At 43.9% G+C, this 21,407-nt stretch overlaps 1 protein-coding gene across 1 annotated transcript in view; it reads right to left on the reverse strand.

Moving 5' to 3' along the window:
* Positions 1–21,407, reverse strand: part of ube2o (ubiquitin-conjugating enzyme E2O) — a 32,502-nt gene extending 11,095 nt beyond the window's left edge. The window contains exons 1-9 of the mRNA XM_085773934.1: positions 20,815–21,407; positions 4,071–4,130; positions 3,543–3,653; positions 2,827–2,924; positions 2,598–2,661; positions 2,173–2,316; positions 1,369–1,478; positions 1,016–1,166; positions 679–736 (exon numbers count right to left, since the gene is read on the reverse strand). Coding sequence (XP_085630060.1) covers positions 679–736; positions 1,016–1,166; positions 1,369–1,478; positions 2,173–2,316; positions 2,598–2,661; positions 2,827–2,924; positions 3,543–3,653; positions 4,071–4,130; positions 20,815–21,264 — 1,246 coding nt within the window. The 5' untranslated portion in view covers positions 21,265–21,407. The remainder of the gene's footprint in view (positions 1–678; positions 737–1,015; positions 1,167–1,368; positions 1,479–2,172; positions 2,317–2,597; positions 2,662–2,826; positions 2,925–3,542; positions 3,654–4,070; positions 4,131–20,814) is intronic.

Genomic DNA, 21,407 nt, shown 5'->3' on the forward strand with positions numbered 1-21,407 from the left:
GAAGTTGAAATGAGTCTGCTCCCTCTGTGCTGAGCTCCATTTATGAGAAGGACTGGCTGACGTCTCACAGGAGCTTTGCATGGAGAGATTTAGTTTTCAGCTACTTAAGAGAGGACACAAGCAAAAAGTAATGGTCATTTCACTGACAATGATAAATGATGAAGTGCTTTGTGTGTGCATGGTGAGAAATGTATTTTAGGTCCTTTTTATACTGATTGTTTGACATTCAAGTGTTCACTTTAACTCCACGTCATCTGCACTTGCTCTTATTTCTGTGTAACTGATGTAATGAGAGACTGAAGGCTCCGACTAAGGACCATGTGTCAGGTGTAATGACCAGGGCGGCAGTGTTCACAGAGACAGGCAGGTTCATAACATTCAGCTTTAACAACCCAAATGGTAACGGGATTTCTGAGGCAGAAACTGACGGTTCAACATTTAAGAACAAAAAATACAAACTTATGGGTACAAACTTATACTGTATGTAATAAGTTAGTAAGCAGTCTAACTCTACATTTTTGCACATCTATTTCTGGTTGAGAAACTCTTCAGTCTTGCCGAGTTCATGACAGAGGCAAAACAGAGATGCCGGCGTCAACATTAGAGAGCAGGAGTGTGTCTGTGTGTGTACTACACTGTACGTTCCTCTGGTGTTTTCTGCAATGTGTCGCTTGGTACCTTGTGTGTCTGCGCTCTCCGTCTTCTTCCCCAATTCCTTTTTGAACATCCTTTTCAACTGCAGGAAACACACACACACAGAGTGACAGACTGAAGATGATCAAAAAGACAAGTACTGAGAATCTCTGTAACCAACATTCAAGGAGACTTTCTTAAAATATAACCAACACCATAACCTCTGCTGTTGTGTACAACAGGTGATTTTCAGTATTAATATTCTCATTGGCCGAGTAGATCGACATTTTTTGAAACAGCTTACAACTTTTTGAAACAGCTTACAACTTCTTAATGCACAATAACACAAATAAATTCATCTACAAAGACACGGTAGCCACACCTTTCTGGCCACAGGGTCTTCTGGCAGGACAGTTGCACCCTCGGGTCCCTCACAGGTGATGCGAGTGGCGTCTCCCTTAGCAGGGAAGACGTAGAGAGCCCTCTCTCCCAGCTGCCTCTGGGTGTGGTCGTAGTAGCCCAGACGTCTGACCCTAAACACAACCAGGAGAGTAATGTAACAAAATACATTTGTATGTTTTCTGTATTTACACCGTGATTCATTGATATCCAGTCACTAAAAACTGATATCTAGGAAGTGCTGGAATGTATATGTATATTTTATATAAATTGTAAGAGCTGCAGGAAAATAAAACGAAAAGCAATTGTTAAAAAGTCCCAAGGACCCCCCCTGACCTGCAGAGGTTCTCCTGTGTGATGGTGGAGGGAGGCGGGTAGACGCTGTCAGAGCCTTTTGGGGAGTAGCTCTTGGTGATCCACGTCACCTTCAGTTCAACCACCTTCACCTGAGGAAAACACAGTGACACCACAGAGATCGATTAGACAATTTAAGATTAATGACTAATGACATCTCCAATTTATTCAACTTTTGATTACAGTGTTGCCCTCACTGGTGTCAATAACAATTCTCTCTACTACAGAGTTGGATATTAGGCGTGGGCCTTAGGATCTGTAAGTAATGTTGCAATATTTTAAGCTATATCGTGATATAGCCTTTGACCCTGTGTGATCTAGAGATTTGGCATTGATTGATCGCACAGGGTAAAAAAAAAGTGAAACTGTACGTAGAAACACAGAACTCCAGCAGCAGCAACACAGCTGCCGTGTACACTTCATGTAGTGTTGGATTTGTCTTCCTTCCGTCTTTAAACTTGCTTTGGCACTTCACTTGTTTCACTCTCCACTTCCCTCCTCTCCAGATACAATCGTACACACCTCCTCACCCACATCACACATGGGAAGAGTCTCGGAGAGGGAGACCAAAGGAGAGAGCACGAGGAATGACACTTCAGACTGTGTCTGAAAACAATGATGTGCCAATTTATACTCAGTGTTTCTGATGTTGTTGCTCTACACACAATCTACGTGGACCAAGCTGCGACACATCCAGCATAACAAATTAATTCCCCATAACATGTACGAGACAACAGACGTTAAGTACAATATAAGGGAAAGAGAGGACCACAGTCGTCGTCTTACCTCTTCTACCACCACTCTGAACTTGCACTTCCTGCTGAGGACAGGCTTGACCCCTGACAACCACTGTACATTAGAGAAGACTTTGGCTGGACCAATCAGGACCTGCCCTGGGTAGAAACCATACGCCTCGTCGAAGAACAGACCCTGAAAAATGACACAGTAACAACTTAACAAAAACAAATCAAGAGTGCAGAATATTTTATGTATACTTAGAAAAAGTAACTCTGAAACGAATATCTGCATGATACTAGAATATTTGTCTCTGGGAATGGCTGTACTCGCAGTACAGTCTTTTACAGCCAGTATCAGCATTTCCAAAAGTGACCCGACCCCAATTAACAGCTGTTCTGTTTGACTTGCAGCAGCAGTGAACTTATGAGAGTGAATACACCTGAAGTGACAGATGAGCGCTGGTGGCTACGTACCGAGTCGCTGACATGTGGACAGACGTCGTAAAGCTTGGCGCCGTCTTCCACACTCATGGAGCACCTGGAGCGGGGCGAAGACAGACACAGTGGGCCGACGTTCACTGGATTTGGCATTGATGAACGTGTGCCAGCATGCAGACACGCTGACAGGCTACGACATGGTCGCAGTACATGCTGGATAATCACAACAGACACACACACACACACACACACACACACACATTACCTGGCTCCGTTGGAGAGCTTGAGGATGATGTGATTAGTCAGGTCGTACACTTTCCCCAGCCAGAAGTCGTAGGCAATGTAGTCACCGTACATGAAAGACTGAAGAACACAATCAGGAAACAGTGATCAGTTTTACATTTTATACATTTATGATGTTCAACATAATAATGAGGAAGTAGATGACAGTTTCCTCTACATGACTGTGACATAATAGTGAATAGTCCTGTGAGGAGCTTCAGTATGTAGACCAACACCCAAGTCACTGGAGACTGCTTTTACTGTCCAAATCAGAATGACTGAATCATTATATAACAGCTCTTTATACCATATGATTCATCAATCAAATAGGTAAATAGCTGTATATCGATTATGATTTCCAATGTACTTCGTGATCGTAAAAAGGTAACAACACAATGTGACACATTTCCTGCCTGTTCTGCTCAAGAACAGACACACAACCTCAATTTTTTAAATAATTTGCAGGTAATGGTGTAATGAGGGGTACTGGACTGTGTAGGTGTTTCTTTAAAATATCCTGGTATTAAGGGTAATGGCAGGTAATTTTAGGAAACCAGGAGACATGTTCGCAGGAAAATTGCAGGATAATATGGAGCCTGTTGCAGTAACTTCCTGGAAATCATTTGGTAATTTACTCACTTGAAAGTTTCACATGTGTAAAGTGAACCACAGTTACCTGAGATCAATTGTTCGTCTTACCCAGATGTGCTGCAGGTCTTGGCTGTTGACTGGATACATGATACAATTTGTCCCCACGAGTTTCACTGCGCACTCGATGTCGATGTTGGTCACAATACCACACTGGTTGTCCTGGAACGCAACAAACACAGGTTCAGCACGTCTCTCACCACAGTATTTACATGACACTATCCTGTCTAGCAACTTGCTCGTATGGTGGTTAATGAAGACAACAACATTTAAAGTTTAATGCTGTGTTAATATTCAGATTGAGCTGTTGCACTGCACTGACACAAAGAGCCTCCTTTCAGTCCTGCGTTAGAAGTCGACCTGCAGTAATATTCCAGTCATGTCTGGTGCAGCAAGTAGCACGGAGCGGTGAACAGTGACATGACTGACAATGGGAGAGCTGATTGAAAAAGAGCTGGAAGTAACAAGACAAAATGAAAGAGGTGAAGTGAAAAGCAAGAGAGGGATAGAGAGGGATAGAGAGCCAGAGAGAGAGAGAGAGACGCAACAAAAAAGATAGAGGCTGGGGATTTCACCTACATTTGAGTTGTTTCGTCGCACAATGTCTCTGATGACAATGGAACGATCTTCAAGTTTCAGCTGTAAAAGAAGGAGGAAAAAAGAGGAGTTAGAGAAAATGGAGGCTGACACAGCTGGATGCCCTCACCTTTAAGACGCCTTACACCAACACCCACTGAAACCGGATCATGATACACATACACAAAATGCACATCGGTGACCACGTGATGGACCATTCGCACTTGGACCATGACAATGAATATAACTGATATGATTTGTCACACCCTCTTTGTGTCCCAGCTCACAGCCATGACGACTGCAACATGCACAGTCAGCAGAGCCCCAACGCCCCCTGAGAGCAGATAAAACGGTTTTGTCGTCTAAACAGAAAGACACATTTTGCTGAGCTGGCCAGCGTGAGCCTCTTGTGTGAGAATCCAGCAGCCTGATCAACGCTGAAGGTGTCGGTGCACGCATTATCACCATCAATTATTTAATCAACACGGGCATAAAAATAGAATCTGGTGAAACAATATGGTTTACAACAACACAACAGACAGATTAATGTACAGATGAAACCAAAACCTGTATTGATCAAGAGCTACACGCCCAGAGAGAGACAGAGGGCACAAAACAGCAGCTGTTGGGCTAAACTTGGCATGAGCCAAACTCCCGGAGGGAAACCTTGTTCCTGACAACAAGCTAGGTTTTGCTGTGTCACACTGTTAGCAAGCATCCACACCTTAAAACAGGCCTCAGTTTTCAAAAAAAATAAAAAAGGGGAGAGAGGAAAAATTTGCACGAGGCTACATTATTGGGTTCTTGTTGTTTGCCACTGAGACAATGAAATATAATCCAGGAAATCCAGTTATAGTGACACATGTGAGTTGCTTATCAGACACGAAACACTGCACAGCACTTTATAATACGACCGGATTTTACAACAACCAGGAGGTAAAAAAGCAGAATACAACATCATCATCCTGCAGGATTGTGCACTTGCATGTATTCGATTGGCCACAGCTGCGTCAACCTGGATGCATCGCACTGCGCTCTGGCAAAATCCTGACAAATCTGTGTTTTTCTGCCAGAACCTGGAGCCTTGTGTTCTCATTGAAAATAACGAAGAGGATATGGGGCTGGATGTGGGTCAAAGAAGGGCATCTGTGAGACTAGCAAAGACTGTGTGACAAAATATCTTTAACATTACTCCTGCTGGTCTCAGGTCTGTATCCGAGCATCTTCAAAAACTTTCAGCTCCATCTCACAATCTTAATATGGGGATGGACTTTTCTCAAGACACGTTATGAGACTTATATTCTCCGTTCAAATGATGTTATATAATAATACTACTATCCTCCTGTGTTCATCCAAATCCATCAAGAGTATAAACCAGCACACTGAGCACAGTGATCCTGCGTATTTGCATTATCTCTTAAGAAAACAATCAGTATATTAAATTCCACCAGCAACACATTTACTCTACTTATCGTACTTGAAATTACAACTGAATTTCACACCACAGCATTTCTTCTCCAGCACCGAGCCAGGAACCAAATTGGACAAAGCGTCCAAGCCCTTCAGGTCTCAACAGACAAAATGTAGTGATGTATATTTCTGTTGTGAGATTTCCCCTCTCCAAAATCCTGCCCAAAGTTTCATGAAGCAGTTATCATCCATTTACCACTCAGGACAAGAAGCTGCTGCTCTTTTTACCTTATAGTGTCTGTCTCTGCCAGGATTCAGTCCTTGGTATCAACACTGCTAATCACAAGATAAACATAACCATACCAGTGGGTTTATTGACCAAAACACTGATAGCAGATCACTCATTGAACAGGAATGTAAAATAATAAGTTAAATTGATAAACCACTTCATTGTATGGTTCATCGTTACAGTCAATATCAGCATTAACAGCTGGAACTTAGAAGTTGAAAGAAATCTTGCAATGTCAACATTAAACCTCTGACAGGGGCAAGAAACGTTTTACTTCCATTTCTATCTCTTCTTTCCTCTTGTCAGTGAAGTTAGCATGCTCATCAGCTAGCCAAACTCCAGCAGGACGATCTTGTCACTATCCATCACTGTAGCATCCTATTTTCTTGTTATATAGAAAAACTAAAACGTTCCATGTTTTCCCATATCCCATGTTGTAAACTGTTTTCTAGTCTGTATACATCATCTACTGTATTCCACTGGGTGAGGGATCCTTCCTCTGTTGCTCATGTTGACCTTTCTCCAGTTTTTTCGGGTTTTCTTGGGAGTTTTTCCTCAGTTGATGTGACGGTCCAAGGGAAGAGGATGTTGTAATGATGCTATGTAAAGCCCTTTGAGACAAACTGTTGGTAAAAATGGGCTATACAAATAAACTTGCCTTGCTTTGCCTTACAGTCTGACAAGTATGACAACCATTAGTCAGATGATATTTTAGTTTTTCTGATTATTCCTCCTTTCATATATTGTGTTTATGTTGTGCTTGGTCTTATACAGTAGCTACCTACTGAAAGTCCTACAGGCAGAAACATTGTAAAATCAACAGGCCAGCAGAAAGCAAGAGAGTGGTTTTCACATCTAGCTCTCCAACCCTCTCTTCCGTCTGACCTAAAACTAATTCTAAACCCTTAAAAACAGACTGGATCAGTGGGGACTGAGGTTTTTAACCTTAACCACCAAAACCTGCTTCATCCCAACTGGACCAACCATCCCCAATAAATTAGTGTTTTATTTTTTCAGTCAGACTCATACACACATAGTGTTTACACTCCTGGGTCCTTGGCAGTGCTTTTTGCTGTGTCTCACTGTAACCCTACTCCACTGAATTCTGGGAGAGGAAGAGCCATTGAGTGTGTGAGTGTGTGTGTGAGTGTGTGTACAATCGATGGGTCGTCATGTTGCCTTGTAATCTATTAAACAGCAGTCTGTCTGCTCCTCATGTCTCTACTGCTGGGTTAGAGTCTCACTCACATACACACCAACACACTGTCTATTTCTCTGCATCTAAACCTTTTTGCTAAGAGAAGCTGAGAAGTACAAAACATTTTGAAATTAATTCACACACACACACGTAGCTCATCTCATTAATATTCTTTCAGTGCCTCATGCTGCAGTGCACTAGTGTAATGGTAGATTTCCTCACCAGTTCAAAAACTCTACCTTTACAATGTCTTTTCCCCGGGATTAGGAAAGAGCAGACAGATCATAACACCACCTTAGACACACTGCTGCGCAGCACATACACCGACAACCACAACAGAACCTTTGCTCTCGGTATAGATTATGACCAATATGTGAATCTGCTCTGCTTCAGCTATTATGTAATGGCTGGTTGTGGTTGGTAGTGATATAACCCTTACACTCATTATGTACAATTTTTGATTCAAATTTAATGATGCATGTCTTGTAACTGTATCATCTAGATATGTGTTTTTTTAATTCTGTCAGGGCAGCATGTCCCTGCAGCAGGAGTGATTCCTCTCCGGGAAAAGACAACAAGCAGCCGAGGGGGAATATTCATCTCACAAATGATAGGGATATGAGGTAGAAAAAAAAAAACTAGAATTACACCACCTAGTAGAGTTTCTTCATGGTACAGATGGAGGAATTTCTCGGGGATCAGTCAGCGAGTGACCTCAAATGTACAGTTCAAGTTATTTTACACAGGTTTGTGTGAGGTAGTCATCTCTAATTCAGGTTCAATACCTGCTGTAGACACCACTCGGAGTGCTCTCGGTTAGAAGAGCCGACCAGGAGCACCAGCGGAGTAGCAGAGCTATGTGTTGCTATGCACAGGGACATGAGAAAAACATGTTTGAAAAGGCCCACAGAATAAAATCCAATACGTAATTTAAACTGTGATATCATGGGAGAGAGGTGAAGTCATCACTTTGTACAATCTACAAAAGAAGCAGATGCCCATTGTCCCGCAGGACATTTCAGGCTTCTCCAAGTTCCTCATGCACCTGAATGTGTGCCTCTATAAAACACCTTGGAACCAAAAATCTTCTAAAGCACACAGTCTCTCCCAAACAGCACATGCTCAGACTGCGTAGCTGCAGAGATTTATGTATCTCTTTACCGACACCTTCAGTTTCAGACACAGGGATATTCTACAGAGCAGAGCCCTCATTAAAACAAGACTTAAATCCTCATTTGCCATGCATCCTCAGTCACACGTACTGCATAAATGCTAATGCACACTGCAAACTGAACCGATATCGAGGCAGCTGGGTTACAACAAAGCAGCAGACTGTTGCTGCGGCTCATGAACAAGATGAGACAGGAGGCATTAAGGCGGTGGTGGGCACAGTCAGACAACAAAGAGAAGAGACCTTTGCATTAATGGATATACATCTGTGTGCATGTGTCTTTGCTGTAGCTGCTACACATAATTGCCATAAATGCTAGTGAAAAATAGTCAATGTTAATATTTTAAGTCGACCAATCCTCTCCCATACATTGATTTATCCGTGTACAGTCGTCACTGTTGACCTATAGTGTCTCTCTTGGGAGAAATTCAAATCCCTTCACTAGAAGTTTTCTTTAACCTGTATGATTTTATTTATTTATTTTGAGATCATGATCAGCTACAAACATATGAAGTATTATCTCCTATGCAAGTGTTCATTAGCAGTGAAGTGTGAGAAAATGCTTAGGTCAGAATTTGGGCTTAATTACCATGCCAGTGGGTCATTCAGATTCAGTCAATAGAGTATTGGTTAGAATAGCAGTCGTTAGTGGCAGCACTAGTGTGGAGACAGAAAGCAACCTCCGCTGCCTCTCCATCCAGGCTGAAGAGGGAGACAGGGTTGGCATAATTACACGAATCAATGGGGGACAGTATTTGCTTTGACTTCCTGGCCTAATTAATACACGTCATTATTCAGGTGCTGCACGAGGAGGAGGAAGAGGGAGAGAACGAGACACTGCAGAGGACTGCAGCTCGGGGCCACGCCTGTTCTCCACTCTGACAGTTGGTTCACTACGCCAGGCTTTCTCATCCTCATCCGTCTGTCTCATTTCGAACAAGCGACCCAATTCAAAAAGCACAAGAGAGAGTCAAATGGATTCGGTAGTAACAGGTGTACATGTGTTTCTCTCCTCACACACCTCCCTTTATGTACATTTTATAGGTGATATTCCACCCACAGATACTGTTAAATATCAGTATCAGTATCAGTTGTAACAACGGTGCAGTCATCATCATGCAGCGCTACACCCTGCATCTCATCCTTCATCCTCCAGCAAATCGTGGTTCTGCTCCACGACCAGGGATTTGGGGAATTTTTTTTGTTATTTTCTTCCAAGAAGTATGTAAGCAAGGCCTTTTAAGAGAGGCTCTGTTGAGTCCTGTTGATTGTTTAGGAACAATCTATTTTTTTCTGGGAAATATCCCCAATTAGCTTTTTATGGGGCTTTCAAAATTACATTCACACCAGATTTTGTTCCCCTTTAATTTTTGTGTGGAGCAGCAAGAGCCATCCGCTTCCAGCTGTTAATGGCCCCCTGTCTATTTCACATAGATTTCAATCTGATTGAATTTAGACACAGCAAATTCTGAGGTTCCTGGAGAGGACAGTGGGGGGCTGATCACTAACACAGGAAATGCTGGTTGCTAATATCCTTCTTTTGAAACAACATGGGGAACAAATACCTACCATAGCAGTGAAGAAAGGATACTGCTTTGTGGTTAGTGCAAGGAAAGTGATGGAGATATTTTAGAAAATATAAAAGCTTTTTTCTAAACCACTGCACACAATAATTCATTCCTCTGAAGTCCATCTATGTGCTCGCTGTGCCCTAAACACATATGGCTCCACACGCAACCACAAAGTCAATACTCATTTACAAACCTGTCAGGTTTGTATGTGTTAGTTTGCACACACCTACCGCTCTCCTACTGGTTTGGACAACTGCTGCACTTCCTAAACAAAATGGACGTGAGGTCATCACCCTGGACAATGACTAAGCAAAGATGACGATCTTTAGGATAAATACTAAATATAGAAAAACATATGCCCGAAATCCTTTCTTACAAAATTTAAGCAAAATGAGATATAAGAGCATTTCCCTAAAGGTGAGGAGCTAAACATAAAATCCAAATCAGGCCTGGGTTGATGTAGCTATAAACAACTGAAACATCAATCAATCAGTCCTCACACCCTCATACCTTCGTCTCACGGCTGCAGGACAGCGCTGTCTGGCTGAGGGCTATTGATTGGGACGCACAGGAAGGGTGCACAGCTCTATTAAAAAGAGAGCAGGCTCAAGGCCTCCTACCAACTGAGACCACATGGGAATGAGGAGGAGAACTAATAGCACACAGTATCTATTATGGAACAGTCTCCTTACTGAGTAGTTTGAGGGATGAAACAAAACAGGAGCAACCGAGAAAAGACACAGGAAGGGGAGGAAGGCACTAAGGGCTGCAAGACACACAGCCGTACATTAGGAGGTGGGGAAAGAGCATAAACAAGCAGAATGTGAAATCAGAGAGGAAAAGATGTGGTCACAAAGAGGCTGAGAATATAAGATGGAGAAAAAAAGCAGGAGACGAAGGGATGGGATGAGGGATACTCAAGAGAGTCAATCATGAGGATGAAGAAATAGAATCGAAAAACTGAGGAGAGAGAGTGCAGAGGGGAGGAGGGTAAAGGGAGAGGTAGACAACATGTGACGGGGAGAAAATGAAGATGAGCAGCGCACAAGGCACAGAGGAGACAGCAGGCAGCCCAAAAAAAAGTGGGAGATCGAGGCAGATCCCAGGAGAGAGAGGGAAAGGGAGAGAGAGAGGGGAAAAGGAGCAAAAGCAAGTGCCAGAAATAGAAAAAAATTAAAAAGAACGCAGCAAGCACAGCAGATAGGGAGACAGAGTAAGGAGGGGAAGTTAGGAGGGGTAGAGAGAGAGAGAGCAGACAGTCTCCCCACTGGGCAGGGCCAGCACTGCAGAGGAAAGAGGGAGGATGAGAGGATGAGGGAGGGAGAGACAGAGAAGAGATGGGAGGAAAGATGGCTGGTGGGATGGGTGCAGGCTCCAGCAGCTAAGCAAGTGACTTCAGAGTCTGTGTGTGTGTGGTCTACACACACAGAGTGATAGCGGATCATATGGGATCCATTATCTCAGGGCAGGAGCTGGACGTCCATCCAGTTATGAGGAGGAGGAGTTCAGAGGAGGATGGGTTAGTAGAGAGAGAAATAAGAGATGGTTTGAGGTGAACACAGCAGTGATAGAGGGAGGTTGGGACGGAGGAAAAAGGTGGAGCTGGCGGGGGAGGAAGATGAGGGAACAGGGAAGCAGGGGGGAGGGGAGTTGGAGCATGGGGGAGGAGGAGCGATACGAGAGGAGACGGGGGTTAAGGCAAGAGCTCACGAGGTGGAGGGAACAGACGAGGGCTGAGGAGGAGGAGAGGAGGACCGTCCGTCATGTGTGGCCTCGGCGTATTAGATTTACAGGAAATACAAGCTGCTGACATCATCGTCCAAGTGGTATAATTACAAGTGGTAGATGGAGAGGGGGGGGGTCAGGTGCTGCCAGCCCGCCACTCCTTAAAAAAATCCTAGCGGAAACACTGGTAGGGTTGGAGATCCTATTCTGGAGCATTTTTTACAAAATTCACACTCTTCACACTCCGATTTGCAACCTATTAATTAAATGTTTGTTTTTTCCTGCACTCTGGAGGCGTGGCTTCAGAGAGAAGTCTGAGGAAAGGGGGCTTGGACTTTTGACTTGTGTATTTTCAAAATGTGGCCTGCTAGAACCGTTTTTCAGGATCTCCGACTCCAACCCTACCTTTAGATAAAGATAAAGATAAAGACTTTACATGGTGGGAGAAGAAAGTGGAGATTAAATGAATAGGGAGGGAGGTGATAGAGGAGGCGGAGGAACAGATGAAAATTGGATCGGATTGCCAAGAACAGAAAGTGGATAAGGGGACAAAGAGGATCAATGAGGTGACAAGTGCACAGAGAGCCCAGTTCACAACTTGTCGCATTTCACACTTTGGTTCAACAATTTAGTTTCGCTCCTAAAAGCATTGAGCCCCATGAGGGGAGGCTAAGAGGTTAAATAAATGTATTTCATCTCCTCTCCTTCTGTCATTTCGCCTCTTCCTTCACCTGCTGAGCAGACTCATCACCTCTTCACAGGGTGACATCCTCTGTCACACTGGCTCATTGTCTGATGACAGACACACAATCTCAACCGCCTGAGAGGGCACTGAGGTATGAGACGAGAAATATGACGACATGGGTGCAACAGAGTCACGCTCAGATTTAGCACAGCACAGTGATCGCTGTATGATAGAGGAGCAGATGTGAGCAAATCGACATGTAAACAATGTGTTTCTGTTTCATTTTACACATCAACTGCAAGGCTGAAACAACCAGCACATTCTAATAATGACTAATGAGTGGTTCATCAATAACACGTGGACTGAAACAATCAGTTTTTTAGTTTGTTTTTTCTACTACTACGGTAGCCATCTTTCTCGCACAGTTCGATCTAGTCGGCTCAGTGCCAAACTTTCTGTTATCATTTACAGTACAGGAAAATAACAGTGCTTTCTTCTTCATTTGAATGAATGTTGTGTACCATCCAGAGACTTACTACAGGAGAAGAGGAACTGCAGACCAGTAACTAAAATAGAGGTTTCAGTCGCTTGTAGCTCCCCGAGTGGGAAATCTCTGACATACAGTCACTCATTTTGATGAAGTAAATGCATTAGAAATGCAAAGATGTCGGCCATTTCTGATCATCATGACTAAACAACATCAACTCTTACTTTTGGCGGAAGCATGTGGCTGCTGACGAAACCTGATGCACAGTGCAGGTGAAGGGCTTATGGTTGTTTGTGTGCTTTTGTGTGTGTGTGCGCGCATGTTCCTGCTTGGCACCTGTTCAAAACCATAACTAAGGCCCAGACGCACCAAAGCGCTGTTGGGCGGCCGGGCCTTGGCAACGACCCGTTGTCCCGGATTACACCAACGTCTGCCAGCCTACAGTACCTTGAGCACCTGCAGACAACACCTGAGCAAACAGGCTGAAGGATGATGCATATCAACAACCACGCGCTCATCCAAGGGTGTAAGTCCTGCAAATCTGGAGCAGAGTGTGCAGCGACACTACATCAGCCTCAAAAGGTCATGAACTTACCAATTCCACTGACGCCATGTGTGTCAGGTTAACACAAGCACACACAAGATCAGTGTCATTATGTAAGTAAAAAAAAAAAAAAAAGGTGTGCAGATTGAATCTGACAGAATACATGGTGTAGAGGTAATTAGCACGTCTAGACTAAATAAACAGAAATCACTCATGTGATCACTGAGTCAGCTCAGTGGGGAACTGGAGCCACCGCTGACAGACACTTCCACACACAAAACACTCATTTATAACATAATCAGCCTGACAATATATGATTGGAGTTGCAAAGGTGGACATCTGTTAGGTCCTTGAAATATTATTCTAAAAAAAAAAAAAACACCTCTTTGCCTCCAACTGTGTTCAGTAATGCTATAAAGAATTACTTTTTATAGCTTTGTGTCTTGAAAGCATTTTTGCAGTAAGATGATCTCCTTCCAAGTGCTTAGTAATCTTGCAGCTAAAATGCTTTTGGAGGAGCCAAGGACTGGACAGGAATGAAAACCATTTCTGCGATCACAATCTGAAGATGCATGCGAGCAGAGGATGCCGACAGAAAATGTGTGCAGTGAAGTGACTTGACTGTTACTCAGCAGTCGGCTCTCAGTAGCGTTTCTATCCTGTAGGTCGGTGAAGGTGTGACGTGTGCAGAGGGCAGGACCGGGCCGTCAGATGGGAGTCGCCCTGCATCACGCACCTGCATCGCTGCCTCCAACTACCACTTATTTGAAGTTTAAAGTTTCTTGAGAGTAATTGTTACAGCTTTAACTAAATTAAACCATCATGTCTGTGTTTTAACCTGATAACTGATAAATTGTTCCTTGACTTCTGTGGAGGAGCAGTTCTTTATCTGCATTCCTGTCCTGCGTATCTTGTTTCTTCTCCTGAGAATTTACAACCACAAGTCTGTGCAGCCTGAAATCACCGACTGTCAGCCAGAGCCAGACACTGAGTCCTGCTTACTTGTTTTCCATCGTACAAGAGACTGGATTGTTCTCATTTCGGGGCTCTCACTTTGTGGGGACTATTGATCTGTGAATAAAGTGCCGAGCCCATTTTGTAAATGTTATGTTTAATAAAAATCACAAAGACTTGCAGGGCCTCAGAGTCTTTATCCTTCTTGAGATTTCCACAACAATGATCAAAAGGGATCCTTGAGAGTCAGAAAAAATGACTGACTGCCTTTACAAACGATGCACAGTGTAGAAAGACTGGTTTCACTTTTACAGAAGCAATACATCTACTGTGCAGCTGTTTGGCTTCAATTCCAGTGCAAATAAAACCAAGCAGGGAGAGGAGATTGATTGTGAATGTATGACATCATGCTAAGGTTACAGGACAGAGGGTGGGGTCAAACAGTGCACATAAATGCTCTGCAGCCTGTCTCCTCTTCGGCTGTACTGCACCATATCCTCTGTACAGAAAGCTTCTCTCACCGTAGTTGCTTTTAAAACCTGACTGGCAGTGTCTCTAAAACCAAAACAAAGGCTATCAGCACAATAAAAAGCAATGATGAAAGTAGTAAAACCCCAGGAGTCTCCTGCTCACTTCATAAAGCATCAATGGGCTTTATTTAACCAAGCAGTAAACTCTGAGGCTGAGAAATGATGCCAACGTGGAAGTACCAAAAACTGCTCAAATGGCCACTCGAGGCCGGATCCACTGTTACGATGACCAACTTTACAGCAGAAATCAAAGTATTTACGGCCTGGTACAAAACATTTTTTTGGTCCTTGTGTCAAATTTCCCTCTTTGTGACAATTCTGTTGGTTCACTTCACCTTGTACCACTGTGTCATAATTTATGATTTCACGTTTTGGTGGTTTGGTTGTTCTCCCTCCCTGGTGCCGTTTCCTTTATGACTTGTTTTTTGTAGGTGGAGATTGATGGCGCCCACTTTAAAATGACATTTGCCGATCACTTTTACCTCTACCCCGGCTGCCTGCCAGCCACGCCATCACATGCTGCTTGGCACGGTCCTGTAGATAGGGCAGGTGTTTTGTCAACAGCCCCAGACTAAAAGACCTATTTATTTCATACTAAAATGAAAATCCCTTTATTGGAAATTCAGTTGTATTAAACCACTGAATCTGTATCTGTGAGCACAGAGAGTAGGACAGATGGAAACTGATAAAGACGTGAATCCAGGTGGAACCAGGGCTGAATGCAAATAGCCTGTGATGAGCCCCAGCCATATACTACCTAGTCTTATTACAGTATATATTATTTTTTTATTTTTTCTAAAATCAACAGTGAGGTCAAGTATCTGCAGGCCTCCGAGAGAAATCATTAAATGTAAATCAAATCAGTGTGATGGTGGCAGTTCTTGGGAAAGTGCAAACCTGAGGGCCGAGCAGCAACACTATATGATTTCATCCTCTGACAGCACGCCACAAGGGGCTGGGAATATGAAGTGGATTAGAGAGCAGAAGGCAGGACCTTACCATTTCAAGGACTGAAAGTCTACACATTATCATAACAGCCATCTGGTACCAAACTGTCTGCCTGTCTCATTACCTCCTTTACAGTCAACATTGTTATTCCATTTCGTTTACTTTCTCCTTAGGATTTTGACATCCAGGTTGTCATTGGTATTCAGTCCTTGATTTCCCCATCTTCTCTATCCACTTTGCCCCCAGTTGTTTGCCCCCTCTTCCTCACTACTTTTCCGTCATCACCCTCTTTCCCTCTGTAGGACAGTTCGTCCGCCCTGCTGCACCCTCCCTGTCATCATTATTACCACACCAGCCTCCTCCCCCTCCCACTCCCACCTGCTCCACCCCAACATTCACAGGGCTGCTGCAGCTGACCTCGGCCCCTCGGCCCCTCGGCCCCGACAGCCACCTTAACAGCTCAGCAGACCAGAATTGATCACGCCATCATCACGCCAAACACTAGGTCAGGGCAAGATGTTGAAGAGTCGTTGAGTGTTTATCCAAAGCCGGACATGTCGGCCGACGGCCACGCACTGCACTGCTACATCCCACTGCGAGCTACCTGCTGCAGTGCACTTCTGTGCTCGGAAATTTCAAGGTTGTGCTGCAGCAACAGGGCTCTTTCTCTCTCTCTCTCTCTCTCTCTCTGTCTGTTTGGTGGTGCTGACTGGAGACTGAAGCAGGCCCAGACCAACCAACGACACAGTGCGTTCAATTTATGATTTGTATAATTGTGAGCTTTTCTTTAAATCACAGATAATGTAGAATCCTACCTGTATTGTTAGAAAAATCACCTACTTCCAAAAAAAAGAAAATGAACCTAAAACCACAAATTGAGGGGGAGAAAAATCAAATTGGGTGCCATGGCAACAAAAGCCTTGCAATGCACAGGAATCCTGAAAAACCCCGTGCTACACGTGCTGCATGTTAAAGAACAGTTGATCAAAACCTTCAGCAGAGACATGTCATGTTGGTGTACTCGTGTTATGTTGAATCTGCTCTTAAGTTTTAAGCATTTCCCTGCACGATCCCTGAAGCGTACGAGCTGTACCCCCCTGAATAAAATCAGTCAGATATAATACATTACAGTTATGTAATTCATGCTTTAACTATTGAATACTTCTTTTATAGTACAAGGTGGAAATTGGGGTCAGGATGGAGTGGAGATCAGCATTAGCCCTTGTGGTAATCTGCACCTGCTGTGAGTGGTTAAGGTCAGCGAGGAAATTTATCATCTTGTTCCACAATCAATCGCACCACAGAGGCAGTGTCCTTCTCTCTGTCCTTACAGGATTATGTATCTATTACTGTCTGATTAAAAACACAGAGGGTTCAGATTCACTGAGCATCTGTGTCCTTCTGCAGCACAACAGCATCACTTAATGTGATAGTTATTTGGTATCAATTAAAAAAAAAACGAACAAACAGTGGCTGCACCATCCAATATCAGATATAAATATAGATACAGTATAATCTATGTTTACCAGACTGTAGATATTGTACGTGGCCACTGTTTCATTCAGGCCCTCCAGGCAACTGCTTCCAAGCCAGCCTGACTGACTCACTATCAAATCATGTGCTAAAGTGCAAGCTGTGCAGCTGACAACAACAACTGAGCTGCAATACCTGCACTGGGACTCAGATCTAAGTCCCATCTCTGCCTCTTATCAAGATTTCCAAGGGTGAAAAAATGTGATATGTTCAAGAGCAGTTGTCAGCTGGTGTAACTTCAGCCAACCAGCCAGCCCTTTTTGGAGGTTCCTAATACAAACTAGTCAGAGAGTCGATAGCAGATAGGCGATAGAAAGCAACAAATTACAATAGACTCGATCAAAAGTGGTTAATCTGATTGCAGAAGCAGCTAATTTACTATAAACAGCCGATGTGCAGAGCAGACGTTGTTCTAACATCATGGTGCAGGTGCACCAACATGGTGTGTTTGTAAGGCTGTGTGCAATTGTTTGACAGCTCTAAATGTTCAGGACCAACAGTACAGCTGACATTTACCTTGTGTCAGGATATGTTTATGGAGTTTAAAAAAAATAAAAACTACATTACACTGAACTTACACAGATGCTTAAGTGAGTGATATCTATAAAAAATCCTCTATGAAAGTACATCAAGCTTTACATCATCTGACTGATGTATACTGTAATATTTTTGTAGAAATCAATTAAACCGTTTATGGATAAACAACACAGACAGACAGGAGTGTGTTTTTGGTTAATCCATATTATACGACTCCTTCAACTGATAAGAACAAAAACCCTATAAAGCCATAAAGCTCTCATGCTCGTTCAAAACAAGGACTGCCTAAAAGGGTGTTATACCCAGATATTAAATATTAAAGCAATATGCACCTATAAATATCATCATATCATCCAACCAAACACAAATGTTACTAACCTGGCACCAAGACGACTGAACCGAGCATCTGTTTACAGTCAGCACATCTTTCCACTGACTTTGCAATAACAGTGGGTGATACGAAAACAAAACAAAAAAAACAATTATTACTACAGTACTACTAAAAGGTTCTCAAAATTAGTGGTGAGCTACATGTTTACTGGAAATTAGGGAATAATGTTTCTCTCATTTTGCCAACCCATCATTTTTTAAAGACATAATTGTTTCTACTTGAGAACTTGTTTGGCAACATTTTTAATTACTTTTTCTATATAACCAACAATATTTTGTGACTTGAATGATTTTTCACTGTCTTTTGTGTTGCTGTTCCTTACGCAGTACATCTCCAAAGGGGTGTGTCCTGTAGCTGTGTGCCGATGTAAATGTTTTTTATGGAGTCTGTAAGATGCAGATAAACTTCACTATCAGCCCCATTTGGCCACACAGCTTTTGTATCAACTCAGCCAAACGTAATGTGAGAAGTGTGTGTGTGTGGAAGTGATCAGTGCAGCATCGTGCATCTTCAGTGCGTTGGCTACTCTGTTTAGTCCACTTCTGTTTCTAATAATAAAACTGGTGCACATTCCTGGTTGTTATGAAATACACAGGTTCAAGTTTTGTGTTTATGGTCATATCCCAGTCCGATGCCAACTCCCTGTTGCAAGAATACAAAGACGACAAAATAAGCAAATGCAATACAACAACGCAAAGAGAAACTATGAAGAATGAGACTAATCACCGTTTATCATTTATAATGACCTAATCACTGCAGATAAACGCCTTCAACAAACTGAGCTTTTTCTGTGAAAATCCTTTTGAGAAACTGGTTTTATTTACCTCCAGAGAAACTCTAACATGGGAAGCAGATTTGAAGGCAGCATCCCCATTTCTCTCCACTTACCACTCCTGAGAAAAAAACATTTTAGCCAAGATGCCGCCTGCATAATAAATACAACTCATAATTTTGTGAAAATATCACGTGGAAGATACGCAACTTTGCATACTGCAGGAAGTAATGATGAATTATTGATCAAAATCTTCACTGTGCTCGCAGGATATACATAACGAAGACAAAGGCTGTGGAGACAGGACGTGTGCATATGCATATAGGCAAACAACAAATCACATTGTTGTGTGTGCACGCACCGACACCATAACATAACTACTTAAACAACAGCATGTTCGCAGAGTGAACGGCACATGTTTGACCACGAGCACATACTAGATCCTTTAGGGACACAAACCAGTAATGACACAGCATTACCAGCCCACATGGTACTGGATGTAAACATTGGTGTCATTGTCCAAAAAAAGTCTTTGTTGTGACAAAAGGGTTGAATGATGCTCTGGCCAGAACTTTTCTCATTGAGTCAACAGGACAAAGCAAAGCAGCGCATGTCCCTAAAACTGGCTTCTTCTGGTCCCATCCTGTGTCTCTGAAACGAGCTTGTTCCTGAGCGGTCCTGCTCTAAACTCTGTGACCCTGTTCCACAGAGCCCAGGAGAAATCTAGACAAGTGCTGGAGAATTTGCATGTCAGCAGGTTTCTCATTTCTTCGCCTGTCACAGACACATTTGTCATTTGGCTGTAGAAAGAAAAACCAAGCTCAACTTAACACTGACAAACAACAATCGACAGCCAACTGTGTCTCTACATGGAGCAGGGTGTGTGACAATGGTCTCTTTTACCAAACAATACCATGAAATCTTGACTCAACTGAAACACTCTCCATACCACACAGAAAAAAGCCTAACAGCTATGGCCTGTAGCTGCTGTATCCATGTGACTCTGTAAATACTTGCTGCTTTTGTTAGTCTGAATCAACTGACAATTGACAAGACAGAGATAGGCTGCAAGTTCCACTTTACGCCTTTGTAGTTTTATGACACTTTAAAGAGCAGATGATTAATCAATAGTGACAATAATAATCATCCTTGGAAATTGTAAAATAGTGAGATTGGGGCAGCTACTCAACTAACTTTGAGCATCAACCTTCAAATGGCAGCTCAATGTGCAAATATGAAACAGCATCAGTCAATCTCCACCTGAACAAGAAAATGTTTGTTCTTATACTAGAAAAATGTGTTGAAATGTGTTTCAACGCAGTTTCTGTGAAACATTTGCAGACATCAGTGACCAGGTGAGGTGAGGTGAGGTGAGGTCTCTCTCCACCTTGTGTCCAGCACCGTCACCGATGATGACAGGTGAGACTGGTTTGCAATAGGGTGTGGGTGCATGTGGGATATTGTGTAAATAAACAGAGGTTAATCTGATCTGTCGTATAAAAAGTCTTTGGTGTCAGGCCAAGTCACACCCAGCTGACAGATTCAAAGATAAAGGTAAAGGGGTTTGCTACCGCGGACCTGCACCTGCCAACGCCTTTGGGTCCAGCCCCGGTGCAGACAGACAGACAGACAGACAGACAGACAGACAGACAGACAGGGGGCTGGTGCCTGGTGCCTGGTGCTGTGATGGAGGGCGGCTGGCTGCACGCAGTCAGGTGGAAAGAGGCTGATTAGCCCGGCAGCACCAGCTGAGTGACATGAGGCGCTGAGCTACACTGCTAGTTAGCATGTGTGCTTCAATGCTAGCCAGTTAGCAAACTGGGCTGTGCGTTTAAAGGCAGACGGATTAGGTGAATCTGATCCCCGAGAGGACAGCAACGTGGACTTATGTCCTCAAAAAACAAAACAAAAAAGACACACAGAGACAACAGGTAGTGGGAGCAGAGCAGCCCTCGCGTCGGGCTCAGTGTAAACACTTCACACATTAGCCGCGGTGTGGTACCTTTGTCTCCCTGATGTCCTGCTTCCCTCCCTCTGGGTACCACTGGACGCGGACAAATCCCCTACCGAGAGGCCGACTCGGGGTGTCCACAGCGCTCTCGGTGTCTGAACCGCCCGGGGCTCGTCCTCCTCCTCCTCCACCGCCTCCTCCTCCTCCTCCGCCGCCGCCGCCTCGCCTCCCTCCGCCATCGTCGAGGTCCGAGTCTGAGTTAAAATCCTCCTCTCCGTGGATCATCCGGACGAGGCCATACCGGACTGAGCCGCGATACCGCCCAGAGACCAGGTCGTGGGAGAACAGCAGCCGCTGGGAGCCGTCCGCCGTGGGGGAGAGAGCCATGGATGGAGGCTCCGAGCCCGGGCTGGCCGCCGGGGAGAGGCCCGGGCTGGGGGATGCTGCTGCCGCCGCCGCCGCCGCTGCTGCTGCCGCATCCGCTGCTACGGGCTCCGCCATCGCTGCTGTTGTCAGGGAGTGATGCTGGAGCGCGAGGATGACGGTGGGATGAAAAAACAGTAACCTGGAAGCAGCGGAGTGCACGTGTTTACGTAGCCACGGAGAGCCGCATTACCAGCGACGGCGCTGTACGTAACTAGCGC

The sequence above is a fragment of the Trachurus japonicus genome, chromosome 1 (assembly GCF_045865225.1).
Source record: "Trachurus japonicus isolate A0001 chromosome 1, Traja_1.0".
NCBI lineage: Eukaryota > Metazoa > Chordata > Actinopteri > Carangiformes > Carangidae > Trachurus > Trachurus japonicus.